At 41.2% G+C, this 20,406-nt stretch overlaps 2 protein-coding genes across 7 annotated transcripts in view; both read right to left on the bottom strand.

Moving 5' to 3' along the window:
* Positions 1–504: 504 nt before the first annotated feature.
* CCNDBP1 (cyclin D1 binding protein 1) lies at positions 505–18,744 on the bottom strand. 3 transcript variants are annotated; one of them, XM_060294401.1, is made up of 12 exons: positions 18,558–18,744; positions 18,330–18,389; positions 17,957–18,036; positions 15,186–15,267; positions 14,148–14,244; positions 13,908–13,975; positions 13,247–13,323; positions 12,622–12,902; positions 11,432–11,492; positions 10,362–10,446; positions 2,418–2,464; positions 505–2,162 (listed from the first exon to the last, which is right to left on the bottom strand). In XM_060294401.1, the coding sequence occupies exons 1-11, from the start codon at positions 18,664–18,666 to the stop codon at positions 2,427–2,429; spliced, it is 1,038 nt and encodes a 345-aa protein (XP_060150384.1). In that variant the 5' UTR covers positions 18,667–18,744; the 3' UTR covers positions 505–2,162; positions 2,418–2,426. The 3 variants fall into 3 exon arrangements, with proteins under 3 accessions (XP_060150384.1, XP_030698765.1, XP_060150383.1); XM_030842905.2 differs by lacking the exon at positions 10,362–10,446; XM_060294400.2 differs by lacking the exons at positions 505–2,162; positions 2,418–2,464 and having other exon boundaries at positions 10,147–10,446.
* Positions 18,745–18,897: 153 nt separating this feature from the next.
* TMEM62 (transmembrane protein 62) overlaps positions 18,898–20,406 on the bottom strand; it is a 34,534-nt gene continuing 33,025 nt past the window's right edge. For all 4 annotated transcript variants that reach the window (XM_030842893.2, XM_030842894.2, XM_030842899.3 and 1 more), the window contains one exon: positions 18,898–19,732. In XM_030842893.2, the coding sequence (XP_030698753.1) occupies positions 19,406–19,732 (327 nt within the window). In that variant the 3' untranslated portion in view covers positions 18,898–19,405. The remainder of the gene's footprint in view (positions 19,733–20,406) is intronic.

The raw sequence follows: 20,406 nt of genomic DNA on the forward strand, positions 1-20,406 counted from the left end.
ATAAAACACACAGCATGAGACCAGAGCACAGAATGATATTCTAGATTCAGCTACAGATAAGTCCTTATTAGAGTTAAATATTATTAAATATTAAATATCCCACAATTAAGTCTGATGTTAATAACATAAATTTGGTCCAGTAGAGAAATACACAATTATTAAGTGTAAAGAAAATAGGACCTATTAAAAAAAAGAAAAAGAAAATAGGACCTATAAAGAAAGATAAAAGAACTGGACTCCTTTTGTACAAAGTTACAAGTTTTTTTGTTTGCTTACATTTTGTTGCTTTGATACTCTGTTTGATTTTAGTTCCTTTTCCTTATAACACTTTTTAATAAAAGTACAGAATGGCACTTTATAAAAGTAAATTAAAACTCTTAAAAAAATAAAATAAAACTCTTGACTCAAGGAATTTCGACCCCAAGTACACACTAGTCTCTCAAAAGAATGGCTGCTGGACTTGGAGGGTACTATGCTAAGTGAAATAAGACAGAGAACTATAAATACTGTATGATATCACTTATATGTGGAATCTAAAAAATACAACAAACTACTGAAGATAACAAAGAAGGGTGGTGGGAATTAAAAAAATGGATAGCTGCTGTTGCTGATCATACCTAAAGAGACCACGGGGACATCAGAAGGGCAGATGTGATGAAGTACATCTATACAAGACAAAGGACCAGCAATAGAAGTGTGGAGACCTGTAGTACATACATAAGGCCTAAGTCAGGTCACCAGAATATACATCACTGTGTACCTTGCTCTCTAAGATATGACCTTCCAGGTTTACCATGCTTTCCAAGATGTGATTTTCCAGACTGATGCAAAAATATAATTAACTGGCGATGGTTTTGCAAAAGGATTAACTGAAGAGGCCCTTAATATTATATAAACTCTCTTATACATTTAAAATTTTTTGATTTATAAAAATTTTGTACTTACATTTGGGGATACATAATACAAAATAGAGAACAACAATACAAGTATGTATAAGGAAAACAACCCTGTTCAATAAGGTGAACAAACCTAACAACTGAGCTTGTTAACCTAAAAAAACAGCCACTTATTTTACCAGCAAGATGGGTTTATTCAGGAATAACAACTGCAATTCGGGTCAAACAGGCTATAGTAAAAGCCACAGGCAAGTCCCACAAATGAAGGAGTAAAAAGGAGGAAGCTGGAGTTCTGAACAAAATTCCATGGAGGAAAGCAAGAATTCAGGGTGATGAGGGGTTCTCACTGGCTTAGTAGCTGGGGTAGTCAGTTTCTCCTAGGAGAGGCAATATATATCATTCCTGTCTGTAACTGACAGTCCTTCCTGTTATTGACCTAGAGTGGTACTGCATGAGAGCCGCCCCCCCCCGCCTTTCTGGCCTCTCAACTCCATTTTAAAGAAGGTTCCCCTTTATTAATTTTCACAAGCTCAATACCAATAGAGGCATGGAGTAAACTGGAATAATATTCAGAAGAACCTTCTGGTGAGAATAATTATATTCTATAACATGCTGAAGTACTAAGAGGGGTTCTGGAGACATCTGCTCTAAAAAAAGTCAAGTCTTTTTCTTCTAAATGTATTTCTGAGCAGAATCAGATCTTTAGACCTATAAACCTAAACAAAAGCAATGTTGTTAGTCTCAACCCACATATTTCTGGTAGAAAAGACTTTGGAAAGGTACTCATTTAACCACTAGCAGGTCAGCATTTTATTGAGACTATCAACATCTTTAACAATGAAATGACACACGTTATTGCAAATAGGGAATAAGGCAGCTTCCCCAGGAATCTCTGAGAGGCAACTCAAGAACAAAAACTCATAGTTATCTTTTATATCTGGCACAGAAAAACATATCATATTCATATGGTTTATAAATAATTGCCAGTTTGGCCTAATCAACAAACTTTGGTAATAGCGTCTCTAGATAAGTATAGATAGGACCTCCCTTTCGATCCAGAAAGTATCCTAGCCCCATTCTAAAAGCAGACATCAGAGCTTGGCTGCGACAGTAAGAAAGGGAGAGAGGCGAGTACAAATGAGCCTGAAAATTCATAATTCAACTTCATGCTGAGTGAGCTCCTTGATTCTGTTCATGCAATGATCAACAGCATTAATAAGTAAAGGGATCCAACTATCTTCTGGCTGTGGGGTCACATGACTTGCTCTGCAAATGGAATGGGAAAACCAGAAGTTAAATTTATTATACTGTCAAGGAAAAAGCTATCCTCAAAAGGGAGCACAGGGAAAATTACAGTAAGAAAAGGCAAGTTTCTCTGCAGAAATACAGCTGCTCCACAGGTAAAGTTGAAAGAAAACACTACACTCACCTTCTACTCCTCAAAATGGGGGGTTGGGAGTTGAGAATGGCTATATAGGTTTATTCTCAAAAAGCTATTTGGGGATAAGTCTTCATACTCACTTTGTAATTTCAAGTGCCTTCTTTAAAACGGATACAAGTTTTGCACACTAGAAAAAAACAAGAGAAGTTACTCACCCTGAGCCCCACCATAAAAAGGAAAGGAGGGAAAAATAGGGGGTGGGGGGGAAGGAGAGCTAAAATATTTTAATACTCAAGTAATAAAGTCATTGTTAAAAAGTCATTAAGTATTATTACTTAATACTCAAGTAATAAAAAATCCATTGGAGAAAACAGTGAAAAACAACAATGTTGATTAGATTAGGGTGGTGGGATCATGGATTCTTCTCTATTTAGCAAAATCTTATTAATACTGTTGCTATAACATCTTTTTTTAAAAAATAAACTTATTTATTTATTTACTTTTGGCTGCATTGGGTCTTCCATTGCTGTGCCGGCTTTCTCTAGTTGCGGTGAGCAGGGGCTAGTCTTCATTGTGGTGTGCAGTCTTCTCATTGCAGTGGCTTCTTTTGTTGTAGAGCACGGGCTCTAGGCACGCAGGCTTCAGTAGTTGTGGCATGTGAGCTCAGTAGTTGTGGCTCGCAGGCTCTAGGGCACAGGCTCAGTAGTTGTGGCGCTCGGGCTTAGTTGCTCTGCGGCATGTGAGATGTTCCCAGACCAGGGCTTGAACCCGTGTCCCCTGCATTCGCAGGCGGATTCTTAACCACTGCACCACCAGGGAAGCCAGCTATAACATCTTTGTAAGTTTTTCTATATTTAAAATATTTTTTAATTATAGAAAACAGAAAAAGGAAGAATATAACCTGAATTTGTCCCAATTGCTGATAGCTCAGGATATATAATAGCAGAAACAACTGGATTTTTTTTTTTTTTTTTTTTTTTGGCTGCATTGGGTCTTCCTTGCTGCACAGGCTTTCTTTAGTTGCGGTGAGCGGGGGATACTCTTCACTGTGGTGCACAGGTTTCTCACTGCAGTGGCTTCTCTTGTTGTGGAGCATGGACTCCAGGTGCGTGGGCTTCAGGTGGTCACAAAGCACCAAGCTGATTTCCCTGTGCTATGTGGCTGCTTCCCACTACCTATCTATTTTATGTTTGGTAATGTATATATGACCATTGCACTCTCACTTTGTCACAGCTTACCCTTCCCCCTCCCCATATCATCAAGTCCATTCTCTAGTAGTAGGTATGTGTCTTTATTCCTGTCTTACGCCTAGGTTCTTCATGACATTTTTTTTTTCTTGGATTCCATATATATGTGTTAGCACATGGTATTTGTCTTTCTTTTTCTGACTTCACACTGTATGACAGACTCTAGGTCCATCCACCTCACCACAAATAACTCAATTTCGTTTCTTTTTAAGGCTGAGTAATATTCCATTGTATATATGTGCCACATCTTCTTTATCCATTCATCCGACGATGGACACTTAGGTTGTTTCCATCTCCTGGCTATTGTAAATAGAGCTGCAATGAACATTTTGGTACATGACTCTTTTTGAATTATGGTTTTCTCAGGGTATATGCCCAATAGTGGGATTGCTGGGCCTCTCTTGTTGCAGAGCACAGGCTCCAGACGCGCAGGCTCAGTAGTTGTGGCTCATGGGCCCAGTTGCTCCGTGACATGTCGGATCTTCCCAGACCAGGGCTCAAACCCATGTTCCGTGCATTAGCAGGAAGATTCTCAACCACTGTGCCACCAGGAAAGCCCCTATTTGTAGTTTTTTAAGGACCTCCATACTGTTCTCCACAGTGTCTGTACCAATTCACATTCCCACCAGCAGTGCAAGAGTGTTCCCTTTTCTCCACACCCTCTCCAGCATTTGTTTCTAGATTTTTTGATGATGGCCATTCTGACTGGTGTGAGATGATATCTCATTGTAGTTTTGATTTGCATTTCTCTAATGATTACTGATGTTGAGCATTCTTTCATGTGTTTGTTGGCAATCTGTATATCTTCTTTGGAGAAATGTCTATTTAGGTCTTCTGCCCATTTTTGGATTGGGTTCTTTGTTTTTTTGTTATTGAGCTGCATGAGCTGCTTGTAAATTTTGGAGATTAATCCTTTGTCAGTTGCTTCATTTGCAAATATCTTCTCCCATTCTGAGGGTTGTCTTTTGGTCTTGTTTATGGCTTCCTTTGCTGTGCAAAAGCTTTGAAGTTTCATTAGGTCCCATTTGTTTATTTTGGTTTTTATTTCCATTTCTCTAGGAGGTGGGTCAAAAAGGATCTTGCTGTGATTTGTGTCATAGAGTGTTCTGCCTGTGTTTTCCTCTGAGAGTTTGATACTTTCTGGCCTTACATTTAGGTCTTTAATCCATCTTGAGCTTATTTTTGTGTATGGTGTTAGGGATTGTTTTAATCTCATACTTTTATATGTACCTGTCCAGTTTTCCCAGCACCACTTATTGAAGAGGCTGTCCTTTCTCCACTGTACATTCCTGCCTCCTTTATCAAAGATAAGGTGACCATATGTGCGTGGGTTTATCCCTGGGCTTTCTATCCTGTTCCACTGAACTATATTTCTGTTTTTGTGCCAGTACCATACTGTCTTGATTACTGTAGCTTTGTAGTATACCCTGAAGTCAGGGAGCCTGATTCCTCCAGCTCGTTTTTCGTTGTCAAGATTGCTTTGGCTATTCGGGGTCTTTTGTGTTTCCATACAAATTGTGAAATTTTTTGTTCTAGTTCTGTGAAAAATGCCAGTGGTAGTTTCATAGGGATTGCATTGAATCTGTAGATTGCTTTGGGTAGTAGAGTCATTTTCACAATGTTGATTCTTCCAATCCAAGAACATGGTATATCTCTCCATCTGTTTGTATCATCTTTAATTTCTTTCATCCGTGTTTTATAATTTTCTGCATACAGGTTTTTTGTCTCCTTAGGTAGGTTTATTCATAGATATTTTATTCTTTTTGTTGCAATGGTAAATGGGAGTGTTTTCTTGATTTCACTTTCAGATTTTTCATCATTAGTGTATAGGAATGCCAGAGATTTCTGTGCACTAATTTTGTATCCCGCTACTTTACCTAATTCATTGATTAGCTCTAGTAGTTTTCTGGTAGCATCTTTAGGATTCTCTATGTATAGTATCATGTCATCTGCAAACAGTGACATGCTTTACTTCTTTTTCAATTTGGATTCGATTTGGATTCCTTTTATTTCCTTTTCTTCTCTGATTCCAAAACTATGTTGAATAAGAGTGGTGAGAGTGGGCAACCTTGTCTTGTTCCTGATCTTAGTGGAAATGGTTTCAGTTTTTCACCACTGAGGACGATGTTGGCTGTGGGTTTGTCATATATGGCCTTTACTATGTGGAGGAAAGTTCCCTCTATGCCTACTTTCTGCAGGGTTTTTATCATAAATGGCTGTTGAATTTTGTCGAAAGCTTTCTCTGCATCTATTGAGATGATCATATGGTTTTTCTCCTTCAATTTGTTAATGTGGTGTATCACGTTGAATGATTTGCGTATATTGAAGAATACTTGCATTCCTGGGATAAACCTCAGTTTATAATGGTCTATGATCCTTTTAATGTGCTGTTGGATTCTGTTTGCTAGTATTTTGTTGAGGATTCTTGCATCTATGTTCATCAGTGACACTGGCCTGTAGTTTTCTTTCTTTGTGACATCCTTGTCTGGTTTTGGTATCAGGGTGATGGTGGCCTCCTAGAATGAGTTTGGGAGTGTTCCTCCCTCTGCTATATTTTGGAAGAGTTTGAGAAGAATAGGTGTTAACTCTTCTCTAAATGTTTGCTAGAATTTGCCTGTGAAGCCATCTGGTCCTGGGCTTTTGTTTGTTGAAGATTTTTAATCACAGTTGCAATTTCAGTGCTTGTGATTGGTCTGTTCATATTTTCTATTTCTTCCTGATTCAGTCTTGGCAGGTTGTGCATTTCTAAGAATTTGTCCATTTCTTCCAGGTTGTCCATTTTATTGGCATAGAGTTGCTTGTAGTAATCTCTCATGATCTTTTGTATTTCTGCAGTGTCATTTGTTACTTCTCCTTTTTCATTTCTAACTCTATTGATTTGAGTCTTCTCCCTTTTTTTCTTGATGAGTCTGGCTAATGGTTTATCAATTTTGTTTATGTTCTCAAAGAACCAGCTTTTAGTTTTATTGATCTTTGCTTCGTTTCCTTCATTTCTTTTTCATTTATTTCTGTTCTGATCTTTATGATTTCTTTCCTTCTGCTAACTTTGGGGGGTTTTTGTTCTTCTTTCTCTAATTGCGTTAGGTGCAAGGTTAGGTTGTTTATTCGAGATGTTTCCTGTTTCTTAAGGTAGGATTGTATTGCTATAAACTTCCCTCTTTGAACTGCTTTTGCTGCATCCCATAGGTTTTGGGTCGTCGTGTCTCCATTGTCATTTGTTTCTAGGTATTTTTTGATTTCCTCTTTGATATCTTCAGTGATCACTTCGTTATTAAGCAGTGTATTGTTTAGCCTCCATGTGTTTGTATTTTTTACAGTTCTTTTCCTGTAATTGATATCTAGTCTCATGGCGTTGTGGTCAGAAAAGATACTTGATACAATTTCAATTTTCTTAAATTTACCAAGGGTTGATTTGTGACCCAAGATATTATCTATTCTGGAGAATGTTCCATGAGCACTTGAGAAAAACGTGTATTCTGTTGTTTTTGGATGGAATGTCCTATGAATATCAATTAAGTCCATCTTGTTTAATGTATCATTTAAAGCTTGTGTTTCCTTATTTACTTTCATTTTGGATGATCTGTCCATTGGTGAAAGTGCGGTGTTAAAGTCCCCTACTATGAATGTGTTACTGTCGATTTCCCCTTTTATGGCTGTTAGTATTTGCCTTATGTATTGAGGTGCTCCTATGTTGGGTGCATAAATATTTACAATTGTTATATCTTCTTCTTGGATCAATCCCTTGATCATTATGTACTGTTCTTCTTTCTCTCTTATAATAGTCTTTGTTTTAAAGTCTATTTTGTCTGATACGAGAATTGCTACTCCAGCTTTCTTTTGGTTTCCATTTGCATGGAATATCTTTTTCCATCCCCTTACTTTGTCTGTATGTGTCTCTAGGTCTGAAGTGAGTCTCTTGTAGACAGCATATATGGTCTTGTTTTTGTATCCGTTTAGCCAATCTGTGTCTTTTGGTGGGAGCATTTAGTCCATTTACATTTAAGGTAATTATCGATATGTATGTTCCTATTACCATTTTCTTAATTGTTTTGGGTTCGTTATTGTAGGTCTTTTCCTTCTCTTGTGTTTCTTGCATAGAGAAGTTCCTTTAGCATTTGTTGTAAAGCTGGTTTGGTGGTGCTGAACTCTCTCAGCTTTTGCTTGTCTGTAAAGGTTTTAATTTCTCCATCAAATCTGAATGAGATCCTTGCTGGGTAGAGTAATCTTGGTTGCAGGTTTTTCTTCTTCATCACTTTAAATATTTCCTGCCAGTCCCTTCTGGCTTGCAGAGTTTCTGCTGAAAGATCAGCTGTTAACCTTATGGGGATTCCCTTGTGTGTTATTTATTTTCCCTTACTGCTTTTAATATGTTTTCTTTGTATTTAATTTTTGATAGTTTGATTAATATGTGTCTTGGCGTATTTCTCCTTGGATTTATCCTGTATGGGACTCTCTGTGCTTCCTGGACTTGATTAACTATTTCCTTTCCCATATTAGGGAAGTTTTCAACTATAATCTCTTCAAATATTTTCTCAGTCCCTTTCTTTTTCTCTTCTTCTTCTGGAACCCCTATAATTCGAATGTTGGTGCGTTTAATGTTGTCCCAGAGGTCTCTGAGACTGTCCTCAGTTCTTTTCATTCTCTTTTCTTTATTCTGCTCTGCAGTAGTTATTTCCACTATTTTATCTTCCAGGTCACTTATCCGTTCTTCTGCCTCAGTTATTCTGCTATTGATCCCATCTAGGGTATTTTTCATTTACTGTGTTGTTCATCGTTGCTTGTTTCATCTTTACTTCTTGTAGGTCCTTGTTGAATGTTTCTTGCATTTTCTCTATTCTATTTCCAAGATTGTGGATCATTTTTACTATCATTATTCTGAATTCTTTTTCAGGTAGACTGCCTATTTCCTCTTCATTTGTTAGGTCTGGTGGGTTTTTATCTTGCTCCTTCATCTGTGGTGTATTTTTCTGTCTTTTCATTTTGCTTATCTTACTGTGTTTGGGGTCTCCTTTCTGCAGGCTGCAGGTTCATAGTTCCCATTGTTTTTGGTGTCTGTCCCCAGTGGCTAAAGTTGGTTCAGTGGCTTGTGTATGCTTCCTGGTGGAGGGGACTACTGCCTGTGTTCTGGTGGATGAGGCTAGATCTTGCCTTTCTGGTGGGCAGGTCCACGTCTGGTGGTGTGTTTTGGGGTGTCTGTGGACTTATTATGATTTTAGGCAGCCTCTCTGCTAATGGGTGGGGTTGTGTTCCTGTTTGCTAGTTATTTGGCATAGGGTGTCCAGCACTGTAGCTTGCTGGTCGTTGAGTGAAGCTGGGTGCTGGTGTTGAGATGGAGATCTCTGGGAGATTTTTGCCGTTTGATATTATGTGGAGCTGGGAGGTCTCTTGTGGACCAGTGTCCTGAAATTGGCTCTCCCACCTCGGAGGCACAGCACTGACTCCTGGCTGAAGCACCAAGAGCCTGTCATCCACATGGCTCAGAATAAAAGGGAGAAAAAGTAAGAAAGAAGAGAAAAGAAAAGAAAAGAAAAGAAAGAAAAAGAAAGAAAGAAAGATGGTAAAATAAAATAAAGATAAAATAAAATAATTAAAATAAAAAATAATTAAGAAAAAAATTTTTTTAAAAAGTAACAATACAAACAAAAACAACCGGACGGATAGAACCCTAGGACAAATGGTGAAAGCAAAGCTATACAGACAAAATCTCACACAGAAGCATACACATACACACTCGCAAAAAGAAGAAAAGAGGAAAAAATAATAAATCTTGCTCTCAAAGTCCACCTCCTCAATTTGGGATGATTCGTTGTCTATTCATGTATTCCACAGATGCAGGGTACATCGAGTTGATTGCGGAGATTTAATCCGCTGCTCCTGAGGCTACTGGGAGAGACTTCCCTTTCTCTTCTTTGTTCGCACAGCTACCGGGGCTCAGCTTTGGATTTGGCCCCACCTCTGCGTGTAGGTCGCTGGAGGGCGTCTGTTCTTTGCTCAGACAGGACAGGGTTAAAGGAGCCGCTGATTCAGGGGCTCCGGCTCACTCAGGCCGGGGGGAGGGAGGGGTACGGATGCGGGGCGACCCTGAGGCAGCAGAGGCTGGCGTGACATTGCACCAGCCTGAGGTGCACCGTACGTTCCCCCAGGGAAGTTGTCCCTGGATCCCGGCACCCTGGCAGTGGCGGGCTGCACAGGCTCCCCGTAAGGGAGGTGTGGAGAGTGACCTGTGCTCGCACATAGGCTTCTTGGTGGCGGCAGCAGCAGCCTTAGCATCTCATGCTCGTCTTTGGGTTCCCCGCTGATAGCCGCGGCTCTCACCTGTGTCTGGAGCTCCTTTAAGCAGCGCTGGTAATCCCCTCTCCTCACGCACCAGGAAACAAAGAGGGAAGAAAAAGTCTCTTGCCTCTTCGGCAGGTCCAGAGTTTTCCCCGGACTCCCTCCTGGCCAGCCGTGGTGCACTGACCCCTTCAGGCTGTGCTCACACCCCCCAGTCCTCTCCCTGAGATCCGACCGAAGCCCGAGCCTCAGCTCCCAGCCCCGCCTGCCCCGGCAGGTGAGCAGAGAAGCCTCTCGGGCTGGTGAGTGCCGGTCGGCACCGATCCTCCATGCAGGAATCTCTCTGCTTTGCCCTCCGCACCCCTGTTGCTGCGCTCTCCTCCGTGGCTCCGAAGCTCCCCGCCTCTGCCACCCGCAGTCTCCATCCGCGAAGGGGCTTCTAATGTGTGGAAACCTTTCCTCCTTCACAGCTCCCTCCCACTGGTGCAGGTCCCATCCCTATTCTTTTGTCTCTGTTTATTCTTTTTTCTTTTGCCCTACCCAGGTACGTGGGGTGTTTCTTGCCTTTTGGGAGGTCTGAGGTCTTCTGCCAGAATTCGGTAGGTGTTCTGTAGGAGTTGTTCCACGTGTAGATGTATTTCTGGTGTATCTGTGGGGAAGAAGGTGATCTCCACGTCTTACTCTTCTGCCATCTTCCTCCGACTTCCGGCAGGTGGATTCTTAACCACTGCACCATCAGGGAAGCCCCTGGATTTTTTTTTTTTTTTAATTTACTTACAGAATTTTAGGAATACCAATAACAAGATAACATGAGGATGTATGTATGCTTCCAATACACTGTGCATTCCTTAAAATTTTATTTGGGCTAACTGACAAGGCATATTGCTAAAGATGTTTATTTCTTACGAAGTCAACTTTTAAAAAAGTGTATGTGGAAAAAAAAAAAGTTAATGCCCGAAAGGATCCTATTGTACTCCAAGGTGTTTGCACATTGTGAAGATACATTTGATCACTCTAATTTCCACTATCTAATTTACCAAATATTATTAGGATTGATACATCTGATGGTAAAATATAAGCCACTGGCAGTTTTGCTTCTCTTTCCAATAAAATGAGACATAAGAACTTGAAGTTTATAAAAATAAGAGAATAGAACTCTAGCACAGGACCCAGGACTTGAAAGAATACAATAAAATCAGATTTTTATAAAGAGCTTAACCCTTGTGGTTAAATTACACAATGTATTGATATTAAAACAGAGTATGTTTCTGAAACACCTATTTTGGCCTATATAGGAAATTAGAAACTTGTGACTTCAGGTTGAAAGAATCCTAAAACACTGTAGTAATTAAGACTTTCTTTTCACGGGAAAACCCAAAGATTTTCCACAGTCTTTGGGTTTTTCTAAATGATTACCCAAGTGGTTATGGAAGAGAGTACTACCAGAGCTCGTGGCTATTAGAATTCAAATTCAGCTTGATAAAGGTCAAGCACAAACACATCGTGACATTACTGTTGTATTTGCATCCAAGTGTAACAAATAAACATATTCCCTATAGCTTAAAGGAAATACTAGTGATTACTGAAATTCTACCAATTAGGTCTGTAGCTATTCCCTCAAAGCCGGTACTTACATTGATTCGCACAGTCAGATGGCACACGGGTGGGTATATGCTCAGAGCCAAATCATCCACACTTAAGGGGAGAAAGCAAAAATAACCATTAACAGAGAAGGAAGAAAGCTCAGCTAGGTGGTCTCCAGTACACAAGTAAGGATGTGACTAGTGAAAAAATGACTCCCAGAAATGCGTATCAGTTCCTTAAATTGGGCAACCAATAAATAATCAATTCAACTGGTATTTACGGAATACATACATACCCTGTTTCACTAGGAAGCTGGGGGGAAAACCTCCCTTGACCAGTAGGATGGGACATAATTAATTTAGTTAAAAATGTGAGGATCTGAAACCATAAATTTAATAACTAACACAGGCAGGGTTCATCCCTGAATGCCACTAAAGTGGGCACCACTTTAACCAAGCAATCAAGTTATTACTATACCACCAATAATGGGACAAACTAACACCATGTGCCTCCCCGATATGATATGATACAATGAAAAGCACAAAACACTCAACTATGTGATATTCTTGCCAAAAAGTGTTTAACCTGAATATAATTATGAGAAAACAATCACATAAATCCAGATTGTTGGATATTCTACATGGCAACTGACCTGGATTCTTTAAAAATGTCAATGTTAAAAAAATACATTAAAAAAAAATAGTCAATGTCAAAAGAAGCTAAAAAGGACAGGGACTGTTGTAGTTGCAAGACACCAAAGAGAAGACAACCAAATGTGGTATGACACCTTGACGGAACCCTGAATTTAAAAAAAAAAGCTATAAAAGACATTGTAGAGACAACTGAGGAAATCTGAATATTAGATAACATTATTATAAATTTCTTAAATGTAATACTAAGAGTAAGAATGTTTTTAGGAGATACACACTGAAATATTTAGGGGTGAAATATCATTAAAGTCTGCAACTTACTCTCAAATGGTTCAGGGATAAAAATGGCACATCTACTTCAATTTTTAAAAAGCTACCTCTAATTATAGAGAAATAAACCAATAGAGAAAAAATTGTGAACAATAGGTGAATCTAGATGGAGGTATAGGTATTCACTGCAATACTTTTTCAACCTTCCTGTAGGTTTGAAAATTTTCAAAATAAAAAGGTGGGGAAAAACCTTGGGTTGACGGCACAAGTTGACATCAGAATGCTGCTGCTCAGAGGTTTTGAGTGAAGATCACGCTTACCTAGGGCTGATCTCATCAGAAATGTCCACAATGTCATCCAGCTGAGCCACCTGATCCTTCTTCCCATTCTCTGCCACTGAGAGCCGGATTCTCTTCAGGCAGGCTTTGGATGCTCTCACCAGTGCAAGGCACGGGATTATGAGCTCCTGATCTTCCTCTGACCAATATGAGTCCCGATTGCTTGGACATCCCAATATATCCTCCTCATCACCGTGGTTGTCAGAGTTGTCCTCCTCAATGTCACTCAAGAGGCCATAGTAAGGGTCACATTCTTCCACAGCCTAAGGCATACCATGATACATGTGAATGCCAAAAAAATAAAAAGGTGTTGTACTTTCAGCATCATGTCCGAGTTGTCCCCAAACTTTAGCCTGCTACTTCCCTAATGGCTACACAGTTGAATTACTTCATAAACCCTCTTCTGACTTTCCTAGTGCAGCAGTGGAACAGAGGGGAATGGTACTAAATCACACACCAGCACGGGGTGGGAGATAGGAGATGGAGGACAGGAGTGAGGATGGGACCTATTTGGTCGACGCTCAGCACATCTTCTCTCTTTATAACCGATCCTCATCTAGACACAGAGTTGCCTTCTGATGACCATCAAAGACAGAGGCCCCCTCACCTGCTCCATTTCCTCATGTGCATCCTTCACAAGATCCACACTCTTTGTCAGCACTGAAAGGGCTGCAGCTTTGTTATCTATGAGTGAAGAATTGGAAGTACTACAATTAGAGAAGAAACCCAACAATTCTCTTAAGTCCGCAAAAAGTAACAATGTTCCCATTTGAAAGGAGTGCCAAGGACAGTCAACAAGGGCAGCAGTTTAATGTAAAATTCTTCTCACATACATCCTCTGGGTACTCAGACAGGGGCTGAAAAGCTTTTTGTCATTCACCACAGGAAGAAATAAAATGGTCATATGATGTTTCTCATCATGGTCCTCTTGGATGACCACTGCTTTTGGCCTAGCAGGCTCTACCTCATAACTGCTTCAGTGTCCTCAAAATACTGCCCCTGGAGCAGGACCAGAAGAGGAAACCATGTCTTTCAACAAGAGACAGAGCCACAGCCAGAGAGTGTTTGAATTTAGAAGTTATGAGAACTAAAAAGACTGGCAAAAAGTATTAATACCTGTCTTTTCATGTTGGGGATAAACCAGATCTATTTCACTAAGCTCTTTATCTAAGTAAAAATACATATATACTACAAAAATGGCAGCTAGATATGAGAGGTCTATCTGCTTTGGCCAGCAGAGTCGATGTCCACTTTGCACTCTCACCCACCTCTTGGGATCCGAGGCACCTGCTGGCACGCCTCCCAGACACTGTTGTAGGAAATAAGGTTCTCAGGGCTGCAGAAAGGAATAAGGATGTATCAATAACCTAGGTTCCTGTTTCCTAAAAGGTCCTTCCAGCTGGTCATTATTCTCAGTTATCAGTAACTTTGCTGTTAAAATGAGTTTTCCCCCCCTCCCAGAAGCAAGGAACCCCATTAACCAATAACCCCAACTGTGGCATCACTACCTCTGAGTTGGAGTGATATAAAGCACTTCCACAAGCTGAGCCATGCCATCCACGATGTCCAGAGTGGCACTCCGTACCAGCTTTCGCAGGGTGATTCCTGTAGCCAAACCCAAAGACTAAGCAGCCTGGTCGTCACCAAAAATAAATTTTAAAAAAAACAGTGGCTTCTTGACAACTGTGGATAAAACACTTTAAGTTTAAACCACATGAGTAGCCCTGAAGATCCATGAGACATGTACTCATTTATAATTATAGCATGATTATAATCAAGGCATGAATATACAAGCAGGGCTGGAGGCCACTTAACCTATAAGGGAGCTCAGGAACAGCATGTGATGTAATATGGGTGGAGGAGCCTGGGGACTGCCTGGGCCTGGGGATGGGGCTGATATCCAACCAGCATCTGTGGCAGTTATAATGTTAGAGAGAGGGAGGAGCCAGGGAGAATTAAAAATGTTAAGAGTCAAGCAAGGGCTTCCCTGGTGGCACAGTGGTTAAGAATCCGCCTGCCAGCGCAGGGGACACAGGTTCGAACCCTGGTCCGGGAAGATCCCACGTGCCGCGGAGCAACTAAGCCCGTGTGCCACAACTACTGAACCTATGCTCTAGAGCCCGTGAGCCACAACTACTGAAGCCCGCATGCCTAGAGCCTGTGCTTCACAAAAAGAGAAGCCACCACAATGAGAAGCCCGTGCACCGTAACGAGGAGTGGCCCCCACTCGCTGCAGGTAGAGAAAGCCCGCGCTCAGCAACAAAGACCCAATGCAGCCAAAAATAAACAAATAAAATAAATTTATTAAAAAAAAAAAAAGAGTCAGGCAAGGCAGGGGAGATGGGAACACAGCATCTGAACCTTAGCACAAAGGCTTACTTATGGAGGTCACATATATTACATAACTACCTTTGACTGCACTTTATGGAAGAAAGTTACATTACATGCTCAAAATGAGGAAAAGGTAAAAGTTTCAGGATAGAAGCTGTCATAGTAGCAAAGATCTATTCCATAAACTGAATGCTTACGTGTATGGAGTGGCTTACCCTGATCCTTGGGAAGCGAATAGTATACTGCAATAATTGCCTTGATGGAAGCATGGACTTGTTCAGAGAACTTCTGGGTTTCCTATGAGGTGATAAGCCAATTTCAGAAAGAAAAAAGGAAATGGATTAGATCAATGTGGTCAACCCATCTACTGTGGAAGAGAGCAGACATCTGTACAGCATCATCAAACATTTTCTGAAGTCCTATTATGCGTTAGGCCCTGTGCTATTCTCATAACATACCAGAGAGGAGTTAGCTGGATACCAGATACTGAGCAGACAACTGATTAAGACATGAAGAAACAGCAGGAAAAACTTATTCCTGATACTCTATATCCCAAGATATTTGTGATCTGTTTTGAGGTATTCACCATACCTTAGACCAGGAGTTGGCAAACTAGGGCCCAAGGGCCCAATCAGGCCCAATGCCAGGTTTTGTAAATAAAGTGTTACTGGGACACAGCCACACTTTTTTTTTTTTTTTTTTTTTTGGCTACATTGGGTCTTCATTGCTGCGCGCAGGTTTTCTCTAGTTGTGGCGAGCGGGGGCTACTCTTCATTGTGGTGAGTGGGCTTCTCATTGCGGTGGCTTCTCTTGTTGCGGAGCACGGGCTCTAGGTTCGCAGGCTCAGTAGTTGTGACGCACGGGCTTAGTTGCTCCGTGGCATGTGGGACCTTCCCGGACCAGGGCTCGAACCTGCATTGGTAGGCGGATTCTTAACCACTGCACCACCAGGGAAGTCCCAACACTCTTGGTTTACATATTGTCTACAGTTGTGTTCACACTACAGGGGCAGAGTTGAGGTCTGCAAAGCCTAAAATGTATACTATCTGGCCCTTTACAGAAAAAGTTTGCCAACTCTATCTTAGGCCATTAACCAGTTGTCTGTCTCTCTGCCTCTGTGTGTGTCTCTGTCTCTTTCTAACAGAATCTCAGTATATCTAAAAGTAATTAGCATGGACTCTACAATGCTCAATGTTGACTATTTTTCTTCGAAGCAGTCACTGGCTTTCTCTTACCTTCTTTGTCCTCACTTCTCTGCTCAATTCTAAGCCAGCATTATGCAAAATGTGGTCCACAGATTGGTGCCAGTCCATAAATGGTCTGTTACCAGTCTGGGATGGATAAATACAATGACTGAGAGCACTTAGAAACTTTTATACCAATTTGACATTGTTTCAACATTCAAACATATAATTTCATAAAAATACCAAGCCATAAGAACTGGAATTAAAATAAAACAAAACAAAAAAACCCCCAAACATTCTTTAATAGAACTAATGTGCTGAGATCCTAAGAAAGCAATTGTGATTCAAATATATATAATTCAAATAAAACCATATTCTAATTTTTCATCAATGAGTAAAAAACCACTGTCCTGAGCATGTACAGAAAAATAGTTCTATTCTTGCTCCTCATGGTATCTTACTAGCTGTGAATTTTAGCCACAAGTCTTAAGTGTATTTGGAAGAAAGGAGTCGGCACATTAAGAAAAATAAGGTAACATTACTACTCCCTTTGAAATAAAGATTGACTTTCTTCAACAAACTTTTAAAGTACTTTCATACAATTCTCTTGTTTCCTCATCTCAGATCTCTGAGGTATGTAAGTGGACAGAGTTTACTACTGTAGGTGCAGCAAGAGAAGATTTTTTCATTTCAAAACATCTAGATATATAATTGAGAAAGAGAATGAAAGTATTGACTATGAAAATAAAATAAGGCAATGAATATGTCATTTTAAAACAAACTTACTCCCAAATTAAGTATACCTAGCTCTAGAAAAACTGAGCATAGAGCATACCTGGCCACAGCCAACAACATTTACTTTCAAGTATTTTATAATAAAGTTTTATAATAAAGCACAAATTCTTTGTTCTAGCAATTCCACTTCTGGGAATTTTTACCAATATATAGATATACACAAAGACTGTATTAGGCAATCTACCACAGCACTGTTTATAATATAATAGTTACAAACTGGAAACAACTTAAATGTCCACACAGTACTGGTTAAATTATGGTTATGTCCACTCTGTTGAATACCATGCTGCCATTACAAAAAACTGAGCAACTTTATATATGCTCCCAAAAATCAATTTGCAAGCTATGTTGTTAGTTTTTTTTAAAAAGGTCCAGAAAAGTGTTTATGGTATCCTATCATTTGTGTAAAAAGAAGCAGGTATATATACATAAGTGTGTATATGCATAGCATGTATATGGAATAATACAAAAGGAACACAGGGCAGGAGATATAAACTTTTTAGCACATTTAACTTTGATATCTTTTGAATTTTATACTGTCTACATTATTACTAATGTAAAAAATAATTCAATGTAAAAGAGTATTATGTAATATAACAAAAAAGGTGTAGCTTAGACATTAGATAGAACCTAATTTAAATCCTAGCTCCACTACTTACCCACCTTAACCTGAGCGTCTGAGCCTGCTTACTCATCTGTCAGATGGGGATCATGTATGTGAAAACACCTAGCAAATAGCAAGTGCTTTTTAAAAAAAAATATCAGAAGGGAAATAACCAGGATGAACTTCAGAATGAACCAATATTTAGAAGAGTTGCCCACCCCATGACAGCTACTGCATTTGGCAATTTGATCTTCAGAACAATCCTGTAATGTGAGAACCACAATCTTACTTGACAGATGAGGAAATTAAATCCCCTGCTTTCAATGTAAAACGTGGAAAGAAAATGAGAGGATTCCTAAGGAATAACAAGGCATCACAAGAACTGTAGGAAAGTGAAGCCCACCTGTGGTGACGGCAGTGGAAGTCGAGAGAAGACTTCGGTCAGAGTCGTGGCTGCCCTTGACACTGCCATAGCTGCCTCACCTGGGAGGTGATAGAGGAGGAGGCGGGAGCCAATATGTTAGTGCCAAAAGGATAAGGCTCCAGCGGCTGCATGGACTTTGAAGATAACGCGTTCCCTCTCCACCCTTGCCGGCTAAGACGTCTCAAAAAACCAACCCCAAATCAGTGTTTTCTATCTCAATCTCAGAGGTGCCGAGGATGGGTAAGGCGAGGTATCCCCACAGACAGGATGGGGCAGGGGAAAGCAGGAAGGAAAGGGGTAGGGACGCTGCAAGAGATGAGAGATGGCAGCCTGCAACAGGAGAGGCACTCACGGAATCTCCTCCAAAAGGTTTCCCGATCAAACTCCTTGGTGGTCTCCCGGGCTTCGCCGACTAGTGGGCGCGGCGTGCGGACCGGGCGGCCGCAAAAGAAAGAGCACAGGTAAGCGGAGTCACCTCCAGACCCCACCTCCTCCGCCCGGACCCCGCCGCCGCCACGGCCTCGCCCCTTCCCACCCAAGCCCGCCCCGGCCGTCGCCCGTCCCCACTACGTCAGCTCACCCCGCACTCCAGGAAGGAGGAACCGCAGCTCCCCTGCTAGGTGCCGGAGCTGCTCCAAAGCCGGAGGCAGGGTGGAGTCTGCGGCTGCAGGTGCAGCCGCGCTCGCCATCTCAGCAGGACGCGAGGAGTCCGCGGCCTAAGCCGCTGCGGGAGCCGCACTGCCGTGACCGCCCCACTTCCGGGCCGCGGGTTCGCTTCCGGCAACAACCCGCCCCGCCCCGCCCCTGCCCAGAGGCCCAGCCGCGCCTCCTTCCGCGCTCCAATGCGCGGCTACACCTCCTCTCGCCCCGCCCTGACCCGCCACGGCGACACAGGCAAGTCCCAGACCGAGTTATGATCATTCATTTATTGATATTTAATTGCTCGAAAACACCCCCGACTGAGGAAGCAGACAGCCCATAACCCTGCTGGAAAAGAGGACTCAGAACTAATCAAGGGTAGTCAGGGTCAGGCTCAAGTTTGCACTGGTTCCCTGCCCCTAAAGTGGCGCCCTTATAGGCTGCTGAGTTCCAGACACTGTGCTAGGTACTTTACATGAGGTAACGTAAAAAACACACTGGGTGGGCCGCAGATACTCCCATACCCACCAGCCCCTGGCCTGTGGATCTCCTAGATTAGGGCTTTCTCTTCACAAAAGTAAATCAACCCTTTGCCTTGTTGGGGAAGGAAGGAATCATGGCATTATTTAGAGAATTTTCTGCAGTCCATTCTGCAGGAATCAGTAGCGGGTAATCCCCTCAACTCCCAGGCGTCCAAGGAACGTCCAAGGCTTGCCCACCAATATTGGCCTTCCGTCTGCTGCTGGGGCAGAGGCCTGGGCGACACAGGTGGATGATGAGACATGGCCTTCAGGAGCTCAGGTGGCTTTTTAACTGCACTATGAAGGTTCCAAGCTCGGCAGAGTTCAGTGTCCACACACAACGAATGAGAACAGGCGTCACCAGTGTCAACCAGGTCCGCAGAGGGGAGAATAATAAAGCTAGAGTACCATATGTCATATGAAGAAAGTAGCAGGAATAAATCTGCCAGATGTACAGTAGTAACATAAGTAGGTGAACAGGTACAATTTTCAAGTATTTTCCTTGATGGAGATGAGACTTGAAGCTGTGACCAAAGCACCGCTGTAGCAAGCTCCAACACAGGTAAACCATCAAGGGGATGTTAAAAAACACCAGCTGGAAAGAGCGAACAGGACCATTAGCTTATTAGCAAGCCCTGGAAGGGTCAGGTCTCACTAACATATTATTGGTGGCTCTTAAAAATATGTTGCTTTCCCTCTTGGGGGTTAACTGATTCTTTATGCTTCAATCACACTTGCTTATAACACTCACAATAGTTGACTTGTAGTTAGTTGTTTATTTTCCTGTATCCTTTTGTTCATCTTAAAGGCAAGTGTCATTTCATTTATGTTGAAGCCCTCAAATAATGTTTAAGGTAGAAATGAACTGAATATGTGGGTGTACAGACACACACACATATGTACAGGACTCTGTTTTTTGTTTTTTATTTTTGGCAGAGTGGGGGGGACTTGGGTATCAGTATTTTTTCTTCTCCCTGCATTTTTATGTGAAGTGGCATAATGAATACTGGAATACAAATTAGAAGATTTAAGTAATAATCCAAGTTTAACTACTATATGAGTCACTCATTCACCAAATAATTATTGAACACCCATTATGTGGCAGATACTGTGCAAGGCTCTAGACAAGGGATACACACATGGGTGACCAAGTTGGAAAAGATGCATCATAGAGCTTACATTCTAGTAGAGAGAAGAGAAACCAAAAAGAAAAAAAAAAAGGAGGGGGAAGATAATTACAGATTGTGATGAATTCAATGAAGAAAATAA

The sequence above is a fragment of the Globicephala melas genome, chromosome 2 (assembly GCF_963455315.2).
Source record: "Globicephala melas chromosome 2, mGloMel1.2, whole genome shotgun sequence".
NCBI classification, from domain to species: domain Eukaryota; kingdom Metazoa; phylum Chordata; class Mammalia; order Artiodactyla; family Delphinidae; genus Globicephala; species Globicephala melas.